Raw genomic sequence first — 25,207 nt, forward strand, 5'->3', positions numbered from 1 at the left:
AGTTTCGGGCCGGTTTCAGGCCGGTTTCAGGCCAGTTTCGGGCCGGTTTCAGATTGGTTTCAGGTCGGTTTCGGGCCGGTTTCGGGCCGGTTTTGGGCCGGTTTCAGGCCGGTTTCGGGCCGGTTTCAGGCCGGTTTCAAGCTGGTTTCAGGCCAGTTTCTGGCCAGTTTCGGGCCGGTTTCGGGTTGGTTTCAGGCCGGTTTCAGGCCGGTTTCGGGCCAGTTTCGGGCCGGTTTCAGGCCGGTTTCAGGCCAGTTTCGGGCCGGTTTCAGGTTGGTTTCAGGCCGGTTTCAGGTTGGTTTCAGGCCGGTTTCAGGGCCGGTTTCAGGCCAGTTTCGGGCCGGTTTCAGGCCGGTTTCAGGCCGGTTTCGGGCCGGTTTCGGGTTGGTTTCAGGCCGGTTTCAGGCCGGTTTCGGGCCGGTTTCAGGTTGGTTTCAGGCCGGTTTCAGGTTGGTTTCAGGCCGGTTTCAGGCCGTTTCGGGCCGGTTTCAGGCCAGTTTCGGGCCGGTTTCAGGTTGGTTTCAGGCCGGTTTCAGGTCGGTTTCGGGCCGGTTTCGGGCCGGTTTTAGGTCGGTTTCAGGGCCGGTTTCAAGCCAGGGAATGTGCACAACAAAAGGCAACGCTCCTCAAAACGAGCCAGAAGCGCTTAGTTTTCAGGTTCTCAAACCTCCTCAGGTGTTACTTTAATGGAAAAGCAAAGCTGTGCATCAAAGAAAAACAGACATGAAGAATATAGAAAAAAATATTTACAAATATTGTACAGAGGCACATGACACATACTGTACATAAAGGTTAATCTAACAAGTATTATCACACTCACCCACGAAGCATTTGCAAACCCCGAACTTTATACATATAAAGCACATGATTTAATCACTTAATACAGTGCATTAAGTATTGGAGTTAGTTCAGTTCAGTTATTCCTCATGTGTGAAATGACACATTACGACACATTTTTAACCCAAAAAAGCAAGATGAGACATTCAAGACGCATATTTTCAGGTCATGACGTTGTTAGAGGCTACGATGATAAAATATAATACATTCCTTTGAAATTCCTCATCAAAAATAACATGGTTTCAGTATCTTAGCAGTTATTTTATTAGAAATCCAGTGTGTAGCATTTAAGAGATATACTGTCACAGACACAATATAAAAATTCTGAACTATGTTTACAGTGACATAGAAGATTAATGTTATTTACTTTCTCTTTTCTTACATTTTAGAATGACCGGGTGTCACCCAGAGAATCCCTGCTGTAAAGCAGCATTCTGCACGGGGTGAGTATCCAGGTGGTTGCAAGCTACTGCTTCCCCACTAGAAGTCACTAAAACCTTCCATTAAAAAGGAAAAAACAGGGCTGGGATTCAGTGGGACACACATCAGACCTTCAGAGATGTCCTTTTCTCGTTCTTATTACGTCTTTAGACTCTCATGACACGCTTTTCTTTTTTTCTGACAGAAAAGTAGGCTTAAAAACAACATGTTTGACAGAGACGACGGGGTGAGATGAGGATTTTTCCAGTGTAGAAGTATAATTCAGTAAAACAAGTCCATCCCCATTAATTTCACAATGAGCACTTTAAAACTTTGATGCTGGTTGCAGATATCTTCAGCACATTGTTTACAGACTTTTGTGTTTAGGTGGTGTGAGTAACCAGGTGTAATTTCCTGCCTTGTGGTCCACAATTAGCATATGTGTAGGCAGAGGGTTTTGTTTTACATGTGGAGGAAAAATGTGAGAGTGTTTCCTTCGTTTGAGCAGCTTGGTTGGTTCTTGTCTCTTCCTGTATCTGCATTATCTCAGTTTCACATCATCTCACCATAACCTCTTCCTGCCTCTTTGTACCCTTAAACATTACTAATGCGCACACTATGAGGGCTGCAATCTCGAATGCGCCCCCTTTCTCGTCCTCTTTCCTCCCCCCTGTAGCTCTCTTCCAGTCGCATCTTCTCCGGGTCTGTTCCATCTTCCTTGTTACTACGGTGATGGGGGGCTTGTGATTGTGCATTTGGTGGCAGGGCCTGTTTGAAAAGGGGCTGAGTTTTCGTTTTGGCCACTTTGTCGAAGAAGGCGAAATCAGCTACATATTTTCCTGAAGGAGAGAGGGACACAACGGGGGGGAACTCATATCCCCAGAGAATCTCATCCGGAAGATAGGACGTTCGAACCTGGCAGGTCGCAGAAGTTGGCTCAACGGTGGCGCTCATGATCACCAGCAGCTCAAAGTCAGCCAGTTCAGGGTCAGTCCAGCCACCGCCTGGAGAATAGAGAACTAAGGTTATTTAGTTTCCCATGCTTTTGCCTGTTGAAAATGAGTAAATAAACACGTTTTTTAAATCCTAAACGAGCCCAAAATCGTTATTTTTAGAGAGAAGAGGCTTTCTCCTGCAGCCCTTCCAAACAAGCCGTACTTGTTCAGTCTGTTTCTAACTGTGCTGTCATGACCTTTAACCTTTAACATGCTAACTGAGGCCAGCAGAGTCTGAGATGTAGCTCTTTGGGTTTTTGACCTTGGGGTGACCTTGCTGGGACGTCCACTCCTGGGAAGATTGACAGCTGTCCTGAATGTTTTCCACTTGTGAATAATCTTTCTCTCTGTAGAACGATGGAAAACGGCCTTATAACCCTTCCCAGGTCGATGGGCAGCAACAGCTGCTTCTCTGAGATCGTTGCTGATGTCTTTCCTCCTTGGCATCATGTTAACACACACCTGAATGCTGCAGAGCTTCTGCTCTTATAGAGCTGCTCACACTGACTGATGATCAGTTAATCAAATGGATTTGTTTAGCAGCACTTGGCTGTTATATAGTCTCCTAATTTTTAACTACATCTTGACATGTGAAACTTCAGAAACTTCAGAAACTTCCAGCCCAAAAGTGGGTGTTCTCTCTGTTTCATGTGACAGTGAAAAGTAAGAATTACGGACCACTTCCTTGCAGTGCAACATCCTCAATACAATCCCAGCTGAAAGCTAAAGCTAAAGTCACAGACTCAGACTGTAAGGGACAGCAACATGTGCACACACACACACACACACACACACACATCCCACACTTTCCAAAACATAAAAACTCCCCACTAACCGACTGACTCACAAACCACTCGACTCGATCATAGACAAAAAGCTTACCGAAAAAAGAAAAGGAAAAAAACACTCACAAGCTACATGACAGAAACCCCTTTTTTAGGAGAACATAGGCTATATTTGTCTGGCTTCAACACACTTATCCCCAGAGGACACGTTAGCAGACGTACGCAGCCAAGCAAGCACACACCTGCATCAACAGGCCTCACAGAAATGCAGACGCTGTCATCTGTACAAACAACTCTTTCCCTCAACCAGGCCCAATATCACTCCCACCAAGGCAAAAACATTACGTTTCGCAACACTCTGACACAAACACGGCTGAGGGATTCTCTCTTTTGGCTTGTTGTGGGTGATGCATCTGCATTCACGGATCTCACTGGCACCCCTTGCAGCAACATGCCCCTGTTTACGATGCGTTACTTGACTTTTGAGGCCTCGTGACTTGCCCTGCGTTTGCCCGCTCTGCATTTGAATTCTTATTTGTGGGCAATATCTTGACAATAACTTGGATGCATTGCCATGGAATTAGATGCAGATAGACCATGCATCATCATCAGCAGGTATAATAACTTTGGTGATGCTTTCAGGTCATATCTTTAGCTCATACGAATGAGTTCATTCTTCCATCGGCTTCGGCTGTACATCCATTTGAAACTGCACAGAGAAGCCTTCATACCCGCTCCGCTTTGACGAGCTTCTGCGGTTTCTTTGAATGTGATAGCCACTGTTGTTATTTCACATCTCTCTGTGCTCCTGCAGTTGAGACAGACCAAACCGGCTCTTACACTGGAAAAAATGCCCCTCCAAACATAATTTAAAAACAACAAATAAAAGACGCTTTTGCTTGAAATAAGCAAAAAAAAACTGCCAATGGAACTAGTGAAAATTGGCTTGTCAAAATTTCTTGAAATAAAATGTGATATTTGGGACTTTTGAGATAAAAGTGACCTTGAAATTAGCTTAAAAACCTCTTCAAATGTAAAAAAAAGCTTCTTTCATATGATATGTGACTCAAAACAAGATGTTTTCAAGACTTTTTCATTGAACGAGATATTCCAGATGTATTGTCTTCAAACAAGTCCCTATATCTGGCTGAATTGGTACTTGTTAGGCAGTTGTGTCTTATATTAAGTGTAATGAGATATTTGGACTAGAAATGAGACAAATATACTTGGGAAGACTTTGATTTTTTTCCAGTGTAACCAGCAGGCACTTCTGCTGTTATCAGGCACAGCGGAGTTAATGCAAAAACGTCTTTTATTTGTTGTTTTTTTAATTATTTTTGGAGGGGCATTTTTTTCCAGTGTGCTGAGCTCTACAGGAAGTAAAGTCTTAGATTGAACCCGCCTTCTGTGAAGCACATTGCTAAACTGGTTTTATATTCTAGATCAGTGATTTGGACACAATGTCTCCAAAGAGTCCACTCTTTCATAAGTGATGAAAAAGATTCACACACCGTAGCTCTGGAAGAAGAATTCAGTGTCCCTGAGAGAGATCCCTGCAGAAGTTGAGCTCTCAAAATGGTTGTGGGGGGCTCTAAGGCTCTAAAGAACAGACTCGTGTTGAGTCACGAGTATTATTCTGTGCTCTATGGCCCAAATGAGTGACTAAGGGACAATAATTTGTCCACCCGTGATCTATCCTTGTGCAGGATTGCCGAGCTGCATCAAGACAAACCTCAGGCAGTCACAGCTCTAACAAATGTTCAGTCACGCTTTAAATCACTTTCAACTGAACTCACGACACCAAATCAGCCATAACCGACCAGTCTGTGAACTGAGAGACGGATCGTCTGTTAACTTTGACGGATTCAGACTCCAGGCTCCATCTTTCTTTAGGTGATGCGGCACACAGGCTTTTAGTGCTTTTACTACAACTATCCATGTTGTCTGCAACAAACATTTTGTTTGCTTTGATAAACGTTTCAGCCTCCTTCTCCTCTCGTTAAAGGGATAGTTCGCCTCTTTTGACATGAATTTGTATGACATCCCATATCAGCAACATCATTTATGAACATTTTCTTCCCCCCTGCTGCGTCCTGTGAGCAGAGTTCCAGCCTCGTTTTGGCGTTGATGAAGGTAGTCCGGCTAGTTGGCTGGGGTTTAAAAAATAAAGCGTTTTGCTTCTCAAAACAATATACGTTCAACAGAGTAATACATTTGCATCACAAAATCATTCTCCAGGAAAAAGTCAGACCTCACAATCTCTTGGCCCGAACTCGGCTCACAGGACACAGCAGGGGGTAAGAAAATGTTCATAAATGATGTTGCTAATATGGGATGTCATTCAGCTTCATGTCAAAAGAGGCGAACTATCCCTTTAAATCTCTGAACAACCAAGCTCCACCTCATGGTACCAAACAGATCACTTTGCTTCCAGACTGCAGGTTTCCCAGAGTCTGCAGAAGTAAAATGAGAGACAGAGCCTTCATTTATCAGGCTCCTCCTGAACTGGACTGAGCTGGACTGTATAAACTGCTTTTTGTTTCAACTGGTTTTAACTCTATCAACATGTATATTGAACTGCATCAGCACCTGCAAATCAAAGACAGCTCCATATGTTATGGTACCCAAATTCTAAAACCTGCCATTAAACAATGTTTAATGACAGGTTTTGTGTTATTATAGTGCAATGCAACCATAATTGGTCATGGAGTCATTTAAAAAGGCTTCAGTCCTGTAACTGGGGATATAATATTACCTGCACAGAATCTACTTCTGAAGATAATGTGTTTGGGCAGGATTTTGGCATGATTTGAAGATTAAATTAAATCAAATCTATAAGTAAAAAACACAACGCAGTAATTGTTACTACGAGTGTAAATATGAGTTGCTCGGTACTGATGTGGCCTCCGGTGTTGAGAGGTCTGGGCTGCTGTAAGTGGATCTGTGCGGGCTGCGTGTCAGCACCCCGGACTGTACAGTATTGTGCTCTAATGAGGGGTGTCTCAGGCGAGCTCTCTCACACACATTCCAGCCAGAGAAACCTTCTCCTCCAGAGCCAGACGAGTCCAACTTTGGACGGCCAGAGACAGCCGAGCACGCAGCACATGACTGTAAATACCAACACACCTACATACACATGCATACTCACTACATTATCCCAGTAAACATGAACAACTTTCATTCCAACATTTAAAGTAGGAGTACATTTAAAGAGAATGTTGCATATTTTCCCATTGCTAGACCCTTGCTAGATCTTTTAGTTTTTTTAAAACTAAAATTTAAATGGAGAATGTCCATTTCTATGAATTTATGTCACACAATCTGACACAGGCTGTGTTCGAAATCGCCTACTTCTCCTACTACTCCCACTACTCCTACTAACTTTAACTTTTTTTAAGTTCCCGGCTGCATTCTAGATTCCCCGAAATGTTGGGTATGCATCATGAGGTTACTACTCATACTCAAACTACCCAAGATGCAACGTAACGTGACGTCGCCGATCGTCATTTCCTGTCAAAACGGCAGTTTCAAGCTCGCTACAACGAGGGTAGGTTCACTTCCTGTTTTCAAAACAAAAGCACCAATTGTACCATAATGGCTTTCCCTATGATAAAAGGCAACGGGTATTTTATTTTGTGAAAATAACCGGAAGTGCGTTGCTCACTGCGGCTAGCTTTAGTAGCGGCAAATTCGTGGGAACAAAATTGTTAACAGCCGGTATTTTGTCAGGTTTTCAACACGTTGGGGATCTAAACGACTACTTTCTCTCCTGAAAATGTTTCAAATGTTGCTAAAGTTTACAGAGTTTAGAGCTTAAGGGAAATCAGCTTCAGACCGGCTGATTTCGGAGCGAAGTGCACTGTGTGTAAACGCTCTGCATACTGTCTGATCGAATGAGTATGCCGTTTGCAAGTATGTAGTATGTAGTAGGCGGTTTCGAACACAGCCACAGTCTGATACCTGCCACATAACCGTGACCTACCTTTGTCCGCCCAGGCTCTGAGGGGGCTGTTGTCATCAATGATGTGGTAGAAGGTGAGTGGGATGATGAGAAAGGGGCTGTCGCTGGACGTGTCCACCTGGAAAGGCACGTTGCGCTGGTCCAGCCGCACGGTCTCACCCTCCTTTGTCAGGGACGTCTGAAGCAACTTCCCCGTCACCTGGGAGCCAAGATGTAGTCAGTAAATGTAGCCAAGAAGTTGGAGAAGGTATCCTGAAACCAGAAGGCCCCAGGTTTAATACCTGCTGTGGCCAACATCCCCGTGAAAGGCGACGTGCTCCTGAGCAAGGCAGTGAAATATTCAGTCAGGGTACACTTTCTACTGTACAAAGCAAAGCTTTCAAGTTAAAAATTAGACTGAAACTTAGTGGGCTGGACTCCCAAATATGAACCCCGTGAAAGACCTGGATTTAAGAGCAACTGCGTACGATTTATTCCACCCCAACCATGATGGTTTTCCAACCCTGACCGAGCAGTTGTGATTTCTAACCTCAACCAAGTGATTAACCTTAACCCAATAACCCAACCAGGTGGTAGGGCAAAGTTGGCCGTTTCATGCAAACCATCCAACACCTCCTCCTGCCTCGAACGTCTGCTCTGATGTGGGAACTCCCAGCTGATTTGTTCTTTAAACCCACCATCTGTAGAGGTGGTATTTTACAGGACAGCATTATAGTTCATATCTAAGGGATAAAACAAATAACCTGTTCAGTTGAACTAGACTTGTTGCCTTATCTGTTAACAATCTTCCTGTTTGTGTACCAACTTCTGAAGCTTATAGAGAGCTTACAAAATAGCAAATGTCGAAAAATAAGTCGAACCAACAATTGCTCGTTTTTAAGTGTGAACCACGGCAGCTTCTTTGGAAATTTTGTTTCCCTCAGACTGGAGAAAGAAGGCTGTGCACTGGAAAAAATCTAAATCTTACCAAGTATATTTGTCTCATTGAGTATCTCATTACACTTAATATAAGACACAACTGCCTAACAAGTACCATTTCAGCCAGATATAGGGACTTGTTTTAATACAATACATCTTGAATATCTTGTTAAATGAAAAAGTCTTGAAAACAAATTGTTTAGAGTCACATATCATATGAAACAAGCTTTTTTTTTTACATTTGAAGAGGGTTTTAAGCTAATTTCAAGATCACTTTTATCTCAAAAGTCCTCAATATCACATCTTATTTCAAGAAATCTTGACAAGCCGATTTTCACTAGTTCCATTGGCAGATTTTTTGCTTATTTCAAGCAAAAGCGTCTTTTATTTGTTGTTTTTTTACTCATTTTTGGAGGGGCATTTTTTCCAGTGTGCATTGCTGCGGTTCTGCTCAGAACTGGCACCAAAACACGGAGTTTAAAAGGTTCCAATTTGGTGGTAACAGGCAAAAATATTTGTTTTCAGGAAAGTCTATTTCCAGTTATAATTAGCTTTAATAGTCAAAGTCAAATTAATTTGTATAGCGCATTTCATGTAAATAACAATTCAATTCAAACAATGCTTTACTTAAAATAAAAGCATTGCAGAGTGGAATAAGGATTAAAAATACATAAAAGAATATAAAGAGAAACAAATAAAATAATTAAAACGAATTAAAAACAAGCAACAGTAAAAGATACCGTGCACCTGACGTGGCATCGCTAATACTGTGTGACTTATCTCATATGAGCTTCACGTGGGCTCACAATCACTGGGGAGCACATACATGTGATAAAAACTTAAACTATTCCAGGAAGGGCATTACCTGACACCCTAATAACAGGCTTTTACGCATGTTGGCCACCCGGATCATGAGGCAGGGCCGCCCCTCGTAATTTGACACGACGGCATGTTGACTGAACTTCACCGTCTCGCCTCTCTTTTTGGGACGAGCAACCTGCAAGAGGAGGAAGAGAAATCCGAGATAAAGACCGATTCCTGTCATACAAACGGTGAACACTTCTCATAAATCTCACCAATCATTTACGAGCCCTCGTGTTTGCGGCATTTTTTTTTATTATTCTGAGACACGTGATCAGAAGGAAAGAAGGAAATGTGACATTACTGGAACATTTACTGTGTGTTTACAAGATGGATAACAAAGACAAAACGAATCGCTGTTTATGACAGATAAGAACGACACTGGCAGTCCACAGCAGCTGATGAAATGGAGACCGGTTGCTCTGAACATTGATAGAAATATTACAGCAGGTTTGTAAAAGGTTGTAAAACACCAGGCTGTCCCAAATGTTCCAGTTGTTACACCCTTCAAGGTACCACACAAACAGTTTGTGTACACAACAGGACTGAACTGCTTTATGAGCTCACAGAAAAACCTAGAAGCTAAATGATATGTGATTGGTCTTGAAAGTTAAGGTAATAAGGGGTAATAAAGTAATTAAGATAATAAGGGGCACCTGAATCAAGAGTGAAATTACTGTAAAGGGAGGCTTACAAGCTTAAGCTCAAGTATACCACCAACGTATTCATGGATTCTGCTTCACAATCACATTGTGCTGTTCTACGTAGGACAGAAAAAAAAAACACCTTTGCAAGGAAAGTGCCCGTGATGAAGATCTCCATCACCATGGTGATGACCAGCTGAACGATGAGGAGGACTATCGCCCCGGGACATTCCTCCGTGATGCACCGGAAACCGTAACCGATTGTGGTCTGGGACTCCAGAGAGAAGAGGAAGGCCCCCGTCAGGGTCTTCACCTCCATGACACATGGTGTGTGGTTGGAGGGGGGGTCAAACTCTGGAGGAGGAGAGGAAGAACAGAAGATGCACTTTGTTCCCTTGTTTTTTCTGTGTCCCAGCAGGTCAGTTTGTCTGTGCTGCCGTTGATTTTTTTTTAGTTTATTCACTAAAAAACATGCTGAACGAGCTCTTTTTCACAGAAAGCAGAGGAAATTGATTAATTTTTTTTTTTTTACATAACATATATATATCCTATTTTTTCTTTAATCTAATCTGATTTTGGTACGGAAAGTTGACTCCCGATCTGCTTTAAACAACAGAAACAAAGGTAATTTAATAACCACAAAATATCTCTGAAGCTACACTGAAAAAGGTGACTTTTTGGTGAAGTAAACTTTATTAGAGTAACTGTCATAATTTCTACCTTGTATTTTTAAGATTCAGTAAGAACTAGAGCTTCTTGAGTAAAATTAAACATTTTATTAATGTAGTACATGAATTATGGGGGAAGAGTAAGTTTTACTTTGGTTTCCTCATACAATTTAAATGTTTAATAGTTTTATGTACATAAACCTAGAAATACTACATAAACTTTACTCTGAAAGTGTATCGTTAAAATCTAGTAAATTACTTTATAACAGCAAATACTACAGATATTTAACATTTACTTAAAATTTTGAGTAAAATGATGTTCCTGCCTATGAAAAACAAGTAGACTTTACTTAATTTGTTTAACTAAATATAAGTTAAAACTTAGATGTAATTAAGTTAATGTTACTTAATATCTTCAAAACTGTTATGTTTTATAATAAGTAAAATGTACTTGATACTGGCAAGTGAGTGTTACTTGATATTGCAGCAATAAATATTACTTAAATCATTTCAGTGCAAATACTTACAAAGAGTTTTTTAGGTAAATCTTATGAGTTATTTTTTTCAGTGTACTGATGAAGTTTCTGATCAATAAAACTCACTATATTTTGCTTTCAGTACTAATTTTCAAGTGGTTGATGAACATGCCAAATTTCCAAAACTCTATATATTTGCAGAAGGACGTCAAATTCACCTGCTAATAAGCACGAGTGAATAAACATCATGGCCATCTATTGTGTTGTTGTTGAGATGTGTCAGTCTGAAGTGTGAGAATTTACTTACAATTTACAATTTACAATTACAATTAATGATATTAAATTACCAGGGTTTCTATGTGTGACTCATAAATCTGAGTCACACAGATGGAAGAACACAGCACGACTTAAAAGCAAACAAATAGTCCGTTGGACAAAGTGAGTAATCATACGGTGGAAAACACGAATGAACCCTTTTTGTCGGTGACTCCTCCAAATGTTAAGTGCAATCAAATGTTCCAACTAAAGAGAAGACTGAAGGTGTGGGCTGTGAAAAAGACTCCTCTCCAGGAAGGCTGCTTAGTGTAAACCGTACCTTATCTCACTAATTATGATAAGACTTATGAAGTGCGATCGAGTTTATGATCTTTAACCCTTAGGAAGCATCTCTAAAGATCTCGATCCACATTAAGATGAACTGTCTGCAACCAAAGGAAGTTCAAGATTGTTGCTAAATTCCCTTTGAATAAAAGGGCAGCTGAGTCACACAGCAGCTTTTAGCTGTTATGCTGCTCACAACTGGAACAAACTACCAGCAGAACTGAAATCAGCCCCAACTGGAAGCATCCAGGTTAAAAACATTTCTCTTTCCGTGTGCTTATGGTTGAGTTTATATTTTTCATTTTCGCCTCTTCTTTGATTGCTTTTAAACTGTGTTTTAATTGTTATTATATTTTTTTTCTCTTTAAATTGCTTGTTTTTATGCTGCTTTATGCTGTTCTTTTAAATGCCTTGTCTTTATGTAAAGCACATCGAGTTGCCTGTGGGATGAAATACGCTGTATAAATAAAGATCCCTTGCCTTGATGCAAAGATCACAGCAAGATCAACGGCATGCGGTTGGAAAAACATCAGTGTTAAATAAAGACAGACCAAAGGAAAGGTACCACCCTCAACTGTGAAGCATGGCAGAGTGAGCATCATGGTTTGATGCTTCTTGAAACTGGACAAACAATTATTCAAGTCGTAATGTGTTTCCAGCCTGAGCTTTGATGTGTTCACTGTTATGTGCATCATTCTGATTTAGATAAAGATCAGACCACGTTTCATGAGTAATCAGTAGAGATTGCACCAAGTCACACATGTGCAAGTCTCAAGTAATTTTTTCTTGGGCAAGTCAAAGTCAAAGTCGAGTCACCTTATTATTGCAGTTTTACCTGCAGAATCTGATCTTAATAAAGTGAAAACACAAAGATATAAGTAACTGTCAGTAAACATCATTGGCCAATGTGTCCAACCTGTCCACCCCGTATCATATCAAGCTAACGTTAGCTAACTACCGACTAGGCTAACAGGATAATTTTAGCTAATTTGACCGCACTTATTGGTAAGAATGGATCTTTAAATGACGAACAAAGTTGGAAGTTGTCGTCTGGCTGTCTGAGATGTTGATGCCGCATGTCTTGCACTGTGCTGTTCGTTTTTTGCCGTCAAAATGGTGATTACGAAAGCCAACGACAACGACAAAGACGCCAAAGACAACGACTCTCGGTCCCACTGACATGTTGATGCATATCTGATATGAGTTTATTCTTACCAATAAGCACTAAGGTATGTAGAGAGGGCATGACTGATTGACAGGGTAGAGATCCAATCATGACGTCATTCTCAGCCTGCGCTCCTACCGGGTAATCCATATTATTTTATTAATTTATTAATTTTATATTCAAACTGAAAACATGAACTGAATAACACTCAAGTCATTCAAGTCATCGTGTCTCAAGTCAAGTCATGTGCCGAGTCTTTAACTTCCAAGTCCGAGTCGAGTCTCGAGTCTTTTATTTTTTGTCAAGTCAAGTCACAAGTCATCAAAACAGCGACTCGAGTCCAAGTCACAGTGACTCGAGTCCCCATCTCTGGTAATCAGTTCCTGCTCACCGATCAGGTCTCCGTGCACCAGGGCCACCAGGTACCACAGCACCCCGAACAGGAACCAGGTCCCAGCAAAGGTAGCAGAGAAGAGGAAGAACTTGTAGCGCCACTGCATGTCCAGGAAAGTTGTCCATAGATCCCGGAGGTACAGCGCCCCCCTGCCGCTGACGTGCTCGATGCGCACATTGCTTCGTCCATCCTTTGAAAGGACCCTGCGCCTCCTTCGCAGAGCGCTGGCTCCCAGGGCCCCTGTTCCTGCTCCACCCGCAGCGGCCCCGCCGGCCCCCCCTGTGGAGCCCAGCAGGGGCTTGGTGATGTCCGTCTGCGTCTGGGAGTGGCACACCGTCTGCGGGGAGGTACCCTCAGAGGACGGGGGAGTGGCCGAGGTCATGGCCGGCCCTGCACGGTGTTGGAAAATGGAAAGAGGGGACATCGGAATGTGAGGCAAAAGGTTTATACAGAGAGGAAAAGACCAGGAAGGTTCACTAAAAAAAAAAAACTCATAAGATTTACTTAAAAAACCCTTTGTCAGATACCCCATCTATTAGGGAATGGTATGATATTGTATGTGAAATCTATCGAATGGAGAAAATTACTTTCTCTGTGAGGCTCCAGGACTGTAAATTTGAGGAAATGTATATTCTTCCGAGATGCCCAACCTATGTTTAACAAGAAAGAAGCTTATTAACATCTTGCTTGTATGTTTTAGTGTTTGTTTTTTATTTCCCTTTGTGGTTTTATTTTTATATATCACCTCATGTTCTGTTCTAATTATAAAAAAAAAGTAAAATCAGGATCAGTCTGAAAAAGAATCAGACTGTAAAGGGATGTCACCTGTGATAATAGTATGATTTACATGTAACGATCCTAAATAAAGACAAAATTTAAAAAAATTTAAATAAAAATAAATAAAAAACTCTTTGTAAGTATTTGCACTCAAATGATTTAAGTAATATTTAATGTTGCAATATCAAGTAAATGTTACTTACCATAAAACATAACAGTTTTGAAGATATTAAGTAACATTTACTTAATTACATCTAAGTTTTAAGTTATATTTATTTAAAGAAATGAAGTAAAGTCTACTTGTTTTTCATAGGCAGGAACATCATTTTAATTATATATCTGTAGTATTTGCTGTTATGAAGTAACTTAGTAGATTTTAACGATACACTTTCAGAGTAAAGTTTATGTAGTATTTCTAGGTTTATGTACATACAACTATTACACATTTAAATTGTATGAGGAAACCTAAGTAAAACTTACTCTTCCCCCATAATTCATGTATTAATTTAAAAGTCACTTTTAAATTAATTAATAAATAATTATCTTTTATGGGCTTTTTTTTATGATTTTATTGCCTTCTTGTGATTTTCTGTAGCTGTAAAGCACTTTGAATTACCTTGTGTACGAATTGTGCTCTACAAATAAAATTGCCTTGCCTTGCCTTGCCTATTACATTCATAAAATGTTTAATTTTAGCTCTAGTTCTTACTGAATCTTAAGAATGCAAGGTAGAAATCATGTCTGTTACTCTAATAGAGTTTACTTTACCTAAAAGTCACTATTTTCAGTATGAAAAAAAAGTGTTGTGAGGTTGGACGGCAGGTGATTTCACATGAAAAGATGGAGGAGGTTTGAAAAAGGAGAGAAGAAAGAGGACGTGTGGAGCACATGAACGACAGAGTGGAACATCTGAGAGGAGAGGAACAGGAACAGAGAACGAAAAGAAAAGAAAAAGGGGATTAAAGGCACATTTTTCAGCTTGACAGAGGTGTGACGTCCATGGTGGTCCCCTTTCTCTCTTCAGCAGAACCAAGATGAGGATCTTTTCTTAAAGAGAAGAGAAAGCTGACACCTGCCAGTGACCCGCTTAAAGCGGCTTTTATCTCATCCTGTCCTGTTTGGAGCAGAAAACCTCGAACATAAAACTCTGAGAGTAGATTCCCTGCAGCAGGAAGGCACGATACTTTCACATGTTGCAGTGCAGCCTCTCTGCTGTGTTGGGTACTGGAAGTTTTTCTTACAGGCTCCATCAGGACGCTCAGATCCGTATGTGTGTTTTTAAATGTTTTGTTTTCAAAGTTTGGCATTGAAGAACTGGGAGAACACTGGAAAAAATCAAAGTCTTACCAAGTTTATTTGTTTAATTTCTAGTCAAAATATCTCATTACACTTAATATAAGACACAACTACCTAACAAGTACCATTTCAGCCAGATATAGGGACTTGTTTGAAGACAATACATCTGGAATATCTTGTTAGGTGAAAAAGTCTTGAAAACAAATTGTTTTGAGTCACATATTATATGAAATAAGCTTTTTATTTTAACCTTTGAAAAGGTTTTTAAGCTAATTTCATCTGAAAAGTCCTAAATATCACATTTTATTTCAAGAAATCTTGACAAGCCGATTTTCACTAATTCCATTGGCAGATTTATTTGCTTATTTCAAGCAAAAACGTTTCGTATTTGTTGTTTTTTTACTTATTTTTGGAGGGGTTTTTTCCATTGAATGTGAAAAACAGCTGCAAGTCAGGTCATGCACTGTAAAAAATGCCCCTCCAAAAATAAGTTAAAAAAAAACAACAAATAAAAGATGTTTTTGCTTGAAATAAGCAAAAAAAATCTGCCAATGGAACTAGTGAAAATCGGCTTGTCAAGATTTCTTGAAATAAAATGTGATATTTGGGACTTTTGAGATAAAAGTGATCTCAAAATTAGCTTAAAAACCTCTTCAAATGTAAAAAAAAAAGCTTGTTTCATATGAAATCCGACTCATTTAACAAGATATTCCAGATGTATTGTCTTCGAACAAGTCCCTATATCTGGCTGAAATAGAACTTGTTGGCAATTGTGTCTTATATTAAGTGTAATGAGATATTTGGACTAGAAATGAGACAAATATACCTGGTAAGACTTTGATTTTTTCCAGTGTGCAGCCCGATGCTATGACCCATCCTCACTGATTCTGTTAATAAATGAGGGAAAATCCTTGTGGCCGCGTTTAAAATCTGTAAATGTGCTAAAATGTGGCTCTGATGATCTCATCACATGTACTTGAGTTTACTGAAAGCTTGCTCCATAAAATGAGGATGTACAGTGACAGCCTGGTTTGTGTCGGTCTCTAAGGGTTAATGGTTTATTAAATGAATGAGAGATAACCCACCCTTGGGTGTCATTTACACTTATTGTCCCTGCATTGTTTTCCCTCTGCACACTCTTGACAATCCAGCCCTCATCTGGGCTGCTGCGTGTCCTTCTCCACATCCTTTCTTTTTCTTTTCATCCCTTCTGCTATCAGTCATTGACTACTAAGCAGCCCTTTTGTCCCAAAGTCCCTCTGCTTCCCAGAGCAAATATAACAAAACCCAAAAACAGCACAATGGAAGCAACAGCCTAAGAACTAGGGCGATCTGATACGCTCTGTCCTTTCCTGTCCTTTCTGACCCTCGTCTCGCCTCCCTCCATGCTGCAGCTCACACTGAGTGAATGAATAGAGACCTGTGTTGAAGTCTGTGCTATGAATACTAAGATGTGGACAGGGAAGGGGGGGAGGGAGGCGTGGCCAAGTGCAGGAGCATGTGACTTGGCCTGGCCATCTGCAGCTGAACTCTGAACCCCGAACAGAGCTCCTACCCACAGACACTGTAAACATACACTTGTGTACTGGACTTATAGACCTATTGGACAGTTGGAAAGTGGTACAGTGCTGTTTATTGTCCGGAGGAATGTTTGGTCTGCAAAGACAAAAATTAAACATGACACGCAGCTCACACTCACTGATTGTTCATATCTGTTTGTTATATCTGTTACCATTCAAAGGAAAGGTTATCTTTTAATAACCAGAAATCTCTCTTTGATTTGTTGATAGGAACCTCCAGTAGACCATTACGCTAATACACTAATAAAGAGAGAAACATTAACAGTCTTGATGCCATCAATTGGACTTTAAAGCAGCGCTTTATGACTTATTATCAATATTTTTTGCCACTCTTGCTATTAAGGTGTTTGGACTTTTAAATCCTGAGAGCATAGCATAGACACATCATGACAATAACAATAATATCACGATGCTTTTCTCACATTTAGCCAACAGAGCATCACTGACACTTGAGCCCGTTTCACACATCGGTGGCTGAGTGTCTCATCGGCGCAGAAATGACTTTGCTGTAAAGCTGCTTCCGTTCCTCTTCGGTAATTCATACGTGATAAACACGGGCATCAGTGTTTCACACCACGAGCCAGCAAACGTCCCAGTCAGACAGATGAGGGTCTTCCACCATGTCGGCTGGTCCGTACACAAACAGACGGTTTCACTTCTGTCACTTCTGCTCTTTTTAAGGGGTGATCGACCTTGATTACCCCACCTCCACCTCTTCTCTTCTCTCTTTACCTGCTACACTGGGAAAAATCTAAATCTTACCAAGTATATTTGTCTCATTGAGTATCTCATTACACTTAATATAAGACACAACTGCCTAACCATTTCAGCCAGATATAGGGACTTGATTTAATACAATACATCTGGAATATCTTGTTAAGTGAAAAAGTCTTGAAAACAAATTGTTTTGAGTCATATTTCACATGAAACAAGCTTTTTTTTCATTTGAAGAGGTTTTTAAGCTTAAATTTCAAGATCACTTTTAACTCAAAAGTCCTAAATATCACATCTTATTTCAAGAAATCTTGACAAGCCGATTTTCACTAGTTCCATTGGCAGATTTATTTTGCTCATTTCAAGCAAAAACGTCTCGTATTTGTTGTTTTTTTTACTTATTTTTGGAGGGGCATTTTTTCCAGTGTACCACTTGGTTCCATACTAAGAAAGCATGGTATCTTCCAGAGATGGGACCAAGTCACACATGTGCAAGTCTCAAGTCTTAGCTTTCAGGTCTCAAGTAAGTCCCAAGTCTTTTTTTCTTGGGCAAGTCAAGTCAAAGTCACCTTATTATTGCAATTTTACCTGCAGAATCTGATCTTAATAAAGTGAAAAGATAAGCTATAAGTAACCAGAGATGGGGACTCAAGTCACTGTGACTTGGACTCGAGTCGACTTGAGTCGCTCTTTTGATGACTTGTGACTTGACTTGACAAAAAATAAAAGACCTGAGACTCAACTCGGACTTGGAAGTTAAAGACTCGGCACTTGACTTGAGACACGATGACTTGAATGACTTGAGTGTTAAGCATCTAGCATAACTTCCAACTTTGTTCGTCATTTGAAGATCCATTCTGACCAATAAGTGCGGTCAAATTAGCTAATATTAGCCTGTTAGCCTAGTCGGTAGTTAGCTAACGTTAGCTTGATATGATACGGGGTGGACAGGTTGGACACATTGGCCAATGATGTTTACTGACAGTTACTTATATCTTTGTGTTTTCACTTTATTAAGATCAGATTCTGCAGGTAAAATTGCAATAATAAGGTGACTTCACTTTGACTTGACTTGACCAAGAAAAAATTACTTGGGACTTGCACATGTGTGACTTGTGTCTTTTATCAAGTGTAATGAGATACTCAATGAGACAAATATTGTTGGTAAGATTTAGATTTTTTCCAGTGAAGTCATTGTTACTACGCTTGTTTCTTTTTCTCAATAAAATAAAATCTTTTAAAATAAATTAAATAAATAAATAAAATTTGATTGGATTGGACCTCAGCCCCCTTCACTTTGTATAGTTTTAACTTAATATTGCATGGGACACCACAATCTAACTTCTTCCTCATCTCATGAGTGTGTTTAATTGAAGATCCACCTAAATTTGAGCCTCTCAGCAAGTTTTTTTTTTTCTGCTACGTTCACATTGCAGAGAAAAAAACAGACAAGGCTGGTAACTTCTCTTTCTGAGTAGCAGAATCATGGGCCTTTTCACTCGAGAAGAAGAAACCATTTGCAATCAGTTTGCTTCTTTTGCGACACACCAGCACCGTCTGCCCAGGACGCACCGCTCAGGACGTCTTATCCTGTGTGCAGCCACCTGCCCGAGAAGAAACAGCTTCTGCGAAGGCTTTTCAGGCCACAGACTCAGAGAACACAACCTGTAAGTACAGTCCATTTGTGGCCAAGCTGCATGCTGAAAACCGACACTTTGAAGCATTTTCAAATTAAAAAAGTGTTTCAGACTGGAGGGAATTATAAATTTGAGTCTGTTTTCTTATGTGGATTAATCCAAAGTTGTATCATGATTGTTATATGGTAACAGCACACTGGAAAAAAATGCCCCTCCAAAAATAAGTAAGGAAAACAACAAATACAAGACGTTTTTGCTTGAAATAAGCAAAAAAAAATCTGCCAATGGAACTAGTGAAAATCGGCTTGTCAAGATTTCTTGAAATAAGATGTGATATTTAGGACTTTTGAGGTAAAAGTGATCTTAAAATTAGCTTAAAAAACCTCTTCAAATGTCAAATAAAGCTTGTTTCATATGAAATGTGACTCAAAACAATTTGTTTTCAAGACTTTTTCATTTAACAAGATACTCCAGATGTATTGTCTTCAAACAAGTCCCTATATCTGGCTGAAATAGCCCTTGTTAGGCAGTTGTGTCTTATATTAAGTGTAATGAGATATTTTGAATAGAAATGAGACAAATATACTTGGTAAGACTGATTTTTTCCAGTGCATTGGCAGACGGGGCGCCGTGGAGTGGAACATGAATGAGAATATAGGAAACCACACTTAAAATGTCTGTTTATAACTGCATCGCATCGAGCTATAAGCAGCTCATTCAATCCCTCTTTGCTGCTTACAAATGCTGATGAAATACTTTCTCTTATTGACAGAAACAGTGGTTGATTCCCACCCTTGAAATACATTTGTACCCTCAGTGGGTCACCGCACTAAGGTTAGGATCTCTTCCTCCGTGTCCGGCCCTCCAGCCCTCGTCTTCCCTCTGTCCTGTGTGCACAGAAATCCTTTGTTTTCGAGGAGATGAACGGGACAAAAGCCACCATTGAAAAATACAACTGGGTGAGCGAGTAAGTGAAAGAGAGAGCATGTTAGACGGGGAAAGGAGAGGAGAAGTGTGTGTGCGTGTTTGCAAATGTGTTTGATCGTGTGTGAGTATGCAGTGCGAGGGGGCAGAGACGGGAGAGTGGGGCAAATAGACAGAATAATTGCTTTTGAGGGGAGGATTGCGAAAGAATTGAGCATCGGGTGACAAAAGGAGTGAAAAAGGAAGAGGTAGAGATCTGGGTGGTGAAGGATAGAAAGGAAGGGTTATGTGGAAGGAAGGTGGAGGACACAGATAGGTGACAACAGTCCGTCACACTGGAAAAAATCTAAATCTTACCAAGTATATTTGTCTCATTGAGTATCTCATTACACTTAATATAAGACACAACTACCTAATAAGTACTATTTCAGCCAGATATAGGGACTTGTTTTAATACAATACATCTTGAATATCTTGTTAAGTGAAAAAGTCTTGAAAATATCTTGTTTTGAGTCAGATTTCATATGAAACTAGCTTTTTTTTTTACATTTGAAGAGGTTTTTAAGCTAATTTCAAGATCACTTTTATCTCAAAAGTCCCAAATATCACATCTTATTTCAAGAAATCTTGACAAGCCAATTTTCACTAGTTCCATTGGCAGATTTTTTGCTTATTTCAAGCAAAAACGTCTTGTATTTGTTGTTTTTTTTACTTATTTTTGGAGGGGGCATTTTTTCCAGTGCATTAGTATTCCAGAGGAGAGATTAATCCCTTCCACTCTGTGCTGCTGTCCAGTGTCCCCGAACCATAAAAGCACCCAGCAGCCAGTTCTCTGCACTGAAAAGACTCCAGAGTTGAATGGCTGTGACCACTGTCCGCACCGCAGCAGCCTCTGTAGCGGGCTGAAAGGCCTGTCTCAACAACACCGGCCGTGCCAAGATGGCATCTGGTCAGCCGGCTCAAGACAACAAAACCCAAAACTTACAGCAGCCAAACTGAGCCACACAAATGGGCTGCTGTTGCAGCAACTTCTCCTTATAAAGGGGACGATTTAAGAGCATCTCATCGGGACAGAATGTCCTCTTTGGCAGCGCTTCGCATATCAAACACAAAGTTATTGCAGCTTAACACAGCTGACACACTTGCAGGTAATTACTTTTCCTACGTTTATATAATAAATCACATCTTGGGTGCTGCAAGGTGTCAGTATATGAGCTTTTATTGTGGATCAAGCATCTGAAGGAAAAGGTCTTGTGTTTTTTTTTACAAATGGTCCAACTCTTGCAGGTGAAACTATGCCAGAGTGCGTGCACTTTTCTGAGCTGCATAGATCTTGTATGCATCAGAAAACTGACTTACTTCTTTGCTCCATCCTTAAAAATCTGCACCTGCACAATTTCTGCTAAATCGTTCCTCGGCTCCCCTTCCCTGCCTGGTTTAGCCAGCGGTCCATTCTTTTTTAAAGGTGGTTTCTCTTCCAGAAGATTGAAAAGTGCTCTAAATGACTTTTTCAGAGTGCGATTAGAAAGTTGACCGACTCAAAGAAAAAAACTGAGATAAATTTCACTCCCATCCCCTTCAAAGTAGTCACCTATAACTTTGCTGTGAGAACAAACATCAAATTTTTGCTAAACTAATGAAAAGAATGTGTCAGTTTGTGAAATTTGTATCTGTTTCCTATATTCATCTAACTGTCCTGCAGTATCTGATGGAGAGCCGACTCTCTTGCCTCGCTGGGACTTTTCCAAAACAGGATTAAAGTTAAAGGCTTGTCATAATTACACAGTGGAGGTAATCTGGTGGAAGCCACAAACGCTCACTGACAAACGATCAGATCTGGCCTTAATCCAAAAAGACTGGCAGGAGTGCTGGATTGGTCTACTGCTGTGTAGAGCGATTATTTAAAAGAATGGAGTGGCCAAATTTTAATTAGGTGAGTCTTAGTCTTGGTGTGATCTGATCTGAATAGAGTTTAATCCAAATAAATGCAGATAAACTGTTAGAAACATGACTTTCTGTCATGGTAACCTTTCCTCTGTACGTTTGTGTCTGTTTTAACATTTTCTTCATTTAAAAAAAAGAAGAAACTTTTACTTTTATTTTGACTCAGAAAACAGGAAGTGAATGTGAGCAGTAACCATGGGGACCAGAAGTTTGTCTCAATCTGTCAGCAGACAGTGGAGCCTCCCTCTAAATCTAACACTTTACGAAACGATTTGAATCCACTTCCTCAGCCAAGAGTTAGTGTCTGGCAGAGTTACGACGCTGGACTAAATTACTGCTGTTCAGAAGTGACTCCTGGCACCTTTTTCCAAGTCTGTAGCAGCCGAAGCTCTTCTATAGAGACTGTAAATCTTAACTTGTCCGCTGCTGCTTCGGTGCTTCTCGGTGAAAAGATGTGGCTCGTTCCAACTGAATGTTTCCGCTGTAAAATATTGTGTGAATTGTGTGGCGTTAAAAAAAAAAAAAAAAAAAAAACATCACACCTTCTATGTGTTTTGTGGTTGGAACAACTCTCTCTTTGATCTGGTGTGAGGTCGGTACAACAGCAGCAACGTTTGTCTCACATGGCATTTACTGCAAGGCCCGCTGTTGTGTCGTGAAATGTGTCACGCACAGAAACTGGAGACAAAGGCTGAGTTTTGTGTCTTTATCAGTAAGCAGGGAAGCTGTTCTTCAGTTAGGCTGTTTGCTATCGAGCTTCCGGCCTCCACTGTAAAGGGACGGCGTTAAAAAGCACGTGTAAATTCTGTTTATCAAAGGGACAGATGAGGGAGGTGAATACTAACGTGCAACAGGTGCAGCGAGTCTGGGATCACACTGGAAAAAATCTAAGTCTTACCAAGTATATTTGTCTCATTTCTAGTCAAAATATCTCATTACACTTAATATAAGACACAACTGCCTAACAAGTACCATTTCAGCCAGATATAGGGACTTGTTTGAAGACAATACATCTGGAATATCATCTGGAACAAATTGTTTTGAGTCAGATTTCATATGAAACAAGCTTTTTTTTTACATTTGAAGAGGTTTTTAAGCTAATTTCAGGATCACTTTTATCTCTAAAGTCCCAAATATCACATCTTATTTCAAGAAATCTTGACAAGCTGATTTTCACTAGTTCCATTGGCAGATTTTTTTGCTTATTTCAAGCAAAAACGTCTTGTATTTGTTGTTTTTTTTTACTTATTTTTGGAGGGGCATTTTTTCCAGTGCACTTACACACTTCCATCATGGCACCCTAAGTGTTCACAGACAACTGTCTCCTCATATTTCCAACACTTCAGCTCTTTTTTAAATCTTTTTAATTTCATAGTTCAATCGCAAACATCCACAAAACCCAAAATACATGTTTTTTTGTATTCAAACACAACAAAGTAAGTCGCAGCCATGACAATCATAAATCAATCTTTTTGCTTTAAACTGCTTCTTACCTTTCTGCTGACGTGTAACAGAGGTTCGAAAGGTTAGAAAGTCTTGATCAGTTTCACTGTCCAGCAAACATGTGAAAACACAGATTGGAGGTTTTCAGCTGTCTCGGAAAAAGAAGGAAAAAAAAGGGATGCAGTAAAAACCTCAGGGTCTCGATCGAGTCGTACTTGTTGACAGCTCACACATGTTTCACATCACATTGCAGCACTACCTCCGTGTCATCCTTCTGAAAAGAAAAGCTCAGAAAAACACGGAGCGAGCCTGGATGAGGACTACCCAGCGGTCATCAGTGTCTCCCAGCACACTGGCACTGGCAGCACCGGTTCCGGCTCACTGTTACTGGATCATTATGTAATCGGATGAGCGCAGTTTGCACTTTTTCTTCTTGAATGTGCAGCAGAGAGAGAGCCCTGTGTGTGGGGAAGTTAAAGAAGCTCGGGCTGTCCACTCCTCCGGGCCCCCCCAGCATGCCGCCCTATATAAACCCAAAAGCATTCAGACGGCCACTGTTTCTCAACATTTTTAATTCATTAATTCAACTCTCCTCCCAGCTTCTCCTCCTACCCTCCCTCTCAGTGTCTCTCCCTGACTGTACACTATAAATGGGCCTCTTTGTTGTGAAGCCTCCTCCGCTGTTTCAGCCTTTGTCAACTTTCTCATGTAAATGTTTGATGGTTATAAGATACAAGCCTGGAAGTTGTTGCACTGCAGCAGAGGTATTTACAAATCGCAGGAAAAAAATGGGCTCCTTTCTTGTGGACTTGGCTCCTTGCACTTTTGCGTTGGCCAGCGCGTAGTGAATGGATAATGTCGGTGCATCTCTGTGAGGCTGTGCCATGTCCGCCTGCAGGGAGGGGGACCGAGTACTGTAAGGGTGAGCATACATGTTCCTGCTGTGAATGAAAGCGCACAGGACGACCGGGATGAATTCATTCATCAAAGTAACATCCATTACGCCCTCACACCGGCCCTGTGATGGAAGGATTCTGTCTCATACAAACCCAACTTTTAAAGAAAAGTGGAAATGAAAACAAAATGCAATGAAGTGCAAATCTGATCAAACGATATGTTGAAGCTGAAACATTTTACTGGAAGTGGTGCAGAAAATAAACAACAAGGGATAGTTCGCCTCTTTTAACATGAAGCTGTATGACATCCCATATTAGCAACATCATTTATGAACATCTTCTTACCCCCTGCTGCGTCCTGTGCAGAAAACACCGTAACAGGCGTGGCTGTCGGCAGGCGGCAGCAGGCAGTGATACAAAGGGAGAGAAAATAGGGCCAAGTGATTGTGAGGCCTGATTTTTTCCTGGAGAACGATTTTGTGATGCAAATGTATTACTCTTTTGAACGCATATTGTTTTGAGAAGCAAAACGCTTTATTTTTTAAACCCCAGCCAACTAGCCGGAACTACTTTCGTCAACACCAAAACTCAGCTGGAACTCTGCTCACAGGACGCAGCAGGGGGTAAGAAGATGTTCATAAATGATGTTGCTAATATGGGATGTCATACAGCTTCATGTCAAAAGAGGCGAACTATCCCTTTAACACGATTGGGTGTAAAAAGAGCACCTTAGAGTGGAAGAGGCTCTCAGAAGTAAAAAAAAAAAAAAATGAGCATATTGTCAGAAATCTGCAGAAAACTGCATTTACAGAATGTTTCACCCTCCATCAGTACGTGATATGACGACCTTTCGGCTCCGCATTAAAAACCAGCATGATTCTGTCCTGGAACAATTCCAGAAATCATTTCAGATGTTCACAAGATGAAGCCACGTGTTGACCTGATGAAGAAATCTCTGGAGCAAAGCTCATTTAAAAAGTGGGAAACTGTTCTGTGGACGACAAATCAAGATTTTACCAGCTTTTTGGAAACCATGACACCAAGAGGAGAGGGTCCATCCAGCATCTCTGATGGTATGAGCGGGTTGTCCAATAATCGGAAGGTTGCCGGTTCGATTCCCACTCTCGCCGCTCAAAAGATTGGTGAAACTGACAGCTGGAGGGGTGTCAGTCCACCCCGGAAGACCAATTTCATGTGTAAGCATGACAATAAATCTGATCTTAATCTTAATCTTGTGCCTATGGAACTGGTGACTTGCATTATAGGTATATA

At 40.6% G+C, this 25,207-nt stretch overlaps 1 protein-coding gene across 1 annotated transcript; it reads right to left on the reverse strand.

Moving 5' to 3' along the window:
- Positions 1 to 650: 650 nt before the first annotated feature.
- Positions 651 to 23,560, reverse strand: kcnj10a (potassium inwardly rectifying channel subfamily J member 10a). The gene is made up of 6 exons (XM_075451426.1): positions 23,090 to 23,560; positions 12,722 to 13,114; positions 9,564 to 9,775; positions 8,782 to 8,913; positions 7,020 to 7,197; positions 651 to 2,261 (listed from the first exon to the last, which is right to left on the reverse strand). Exons 2-6 carry the CDS (start codon positions 13,104 to 13,106, stop codon positions 1,852 to 1,854), a joined length of 1,317 nt encoding a protein of 438 aa, XP_075307541.1. The 5' UTR covers positions 13,107 to 13,114; positions 23,090 to 23,560; the 3' UTR covers positions 651 to 1,851.
- Positions 23,561 to 25,207: the final 1,647 nt, after the last annotated feature.

The sequence above is a fragment of the Odontesthes bonariensis genome, chromosome 19, assembly GCF_027942865.1.
Source record: "Odontesthes bonariensis isolate fOdoBon6 chromosome 19, fOdoBon6.hap1, whole genome shotgun sequence".
Lineage (NCBI taxonomy): Eukaryota > Metazoa > Chordata > Actinopteri > Atheriniformes > Atherinopsidae > Odontesthes > Odontesthes bonariensis.

Excerpts from the sequence above, each read along its gene's own strand:
- kcnj10a (XM_075451426.1), bottom strand. The coding sequence starts at position 13,106 with ATGACCTCGGCCACTCCCCCGTCCTCTGAGGGTACCTCCCCGCAGACG. Across the intron at positions 9,776-12,721 it reads GGTGCACGGAGACCTGATCG|AGTTTGACCCCCCCTCCAAC; the intron begins GTGAGCAGGAAC and ends CTCCTCCTCCAG. Across the intron at positions 8,914-9,563 it reads CGGGCACTTTCCTTGCAAAG|GTTGCTCGTCCCAAAAAGAG; the intron begins GTGTTTTTTTTT and ends CTCCTCTTGCAG.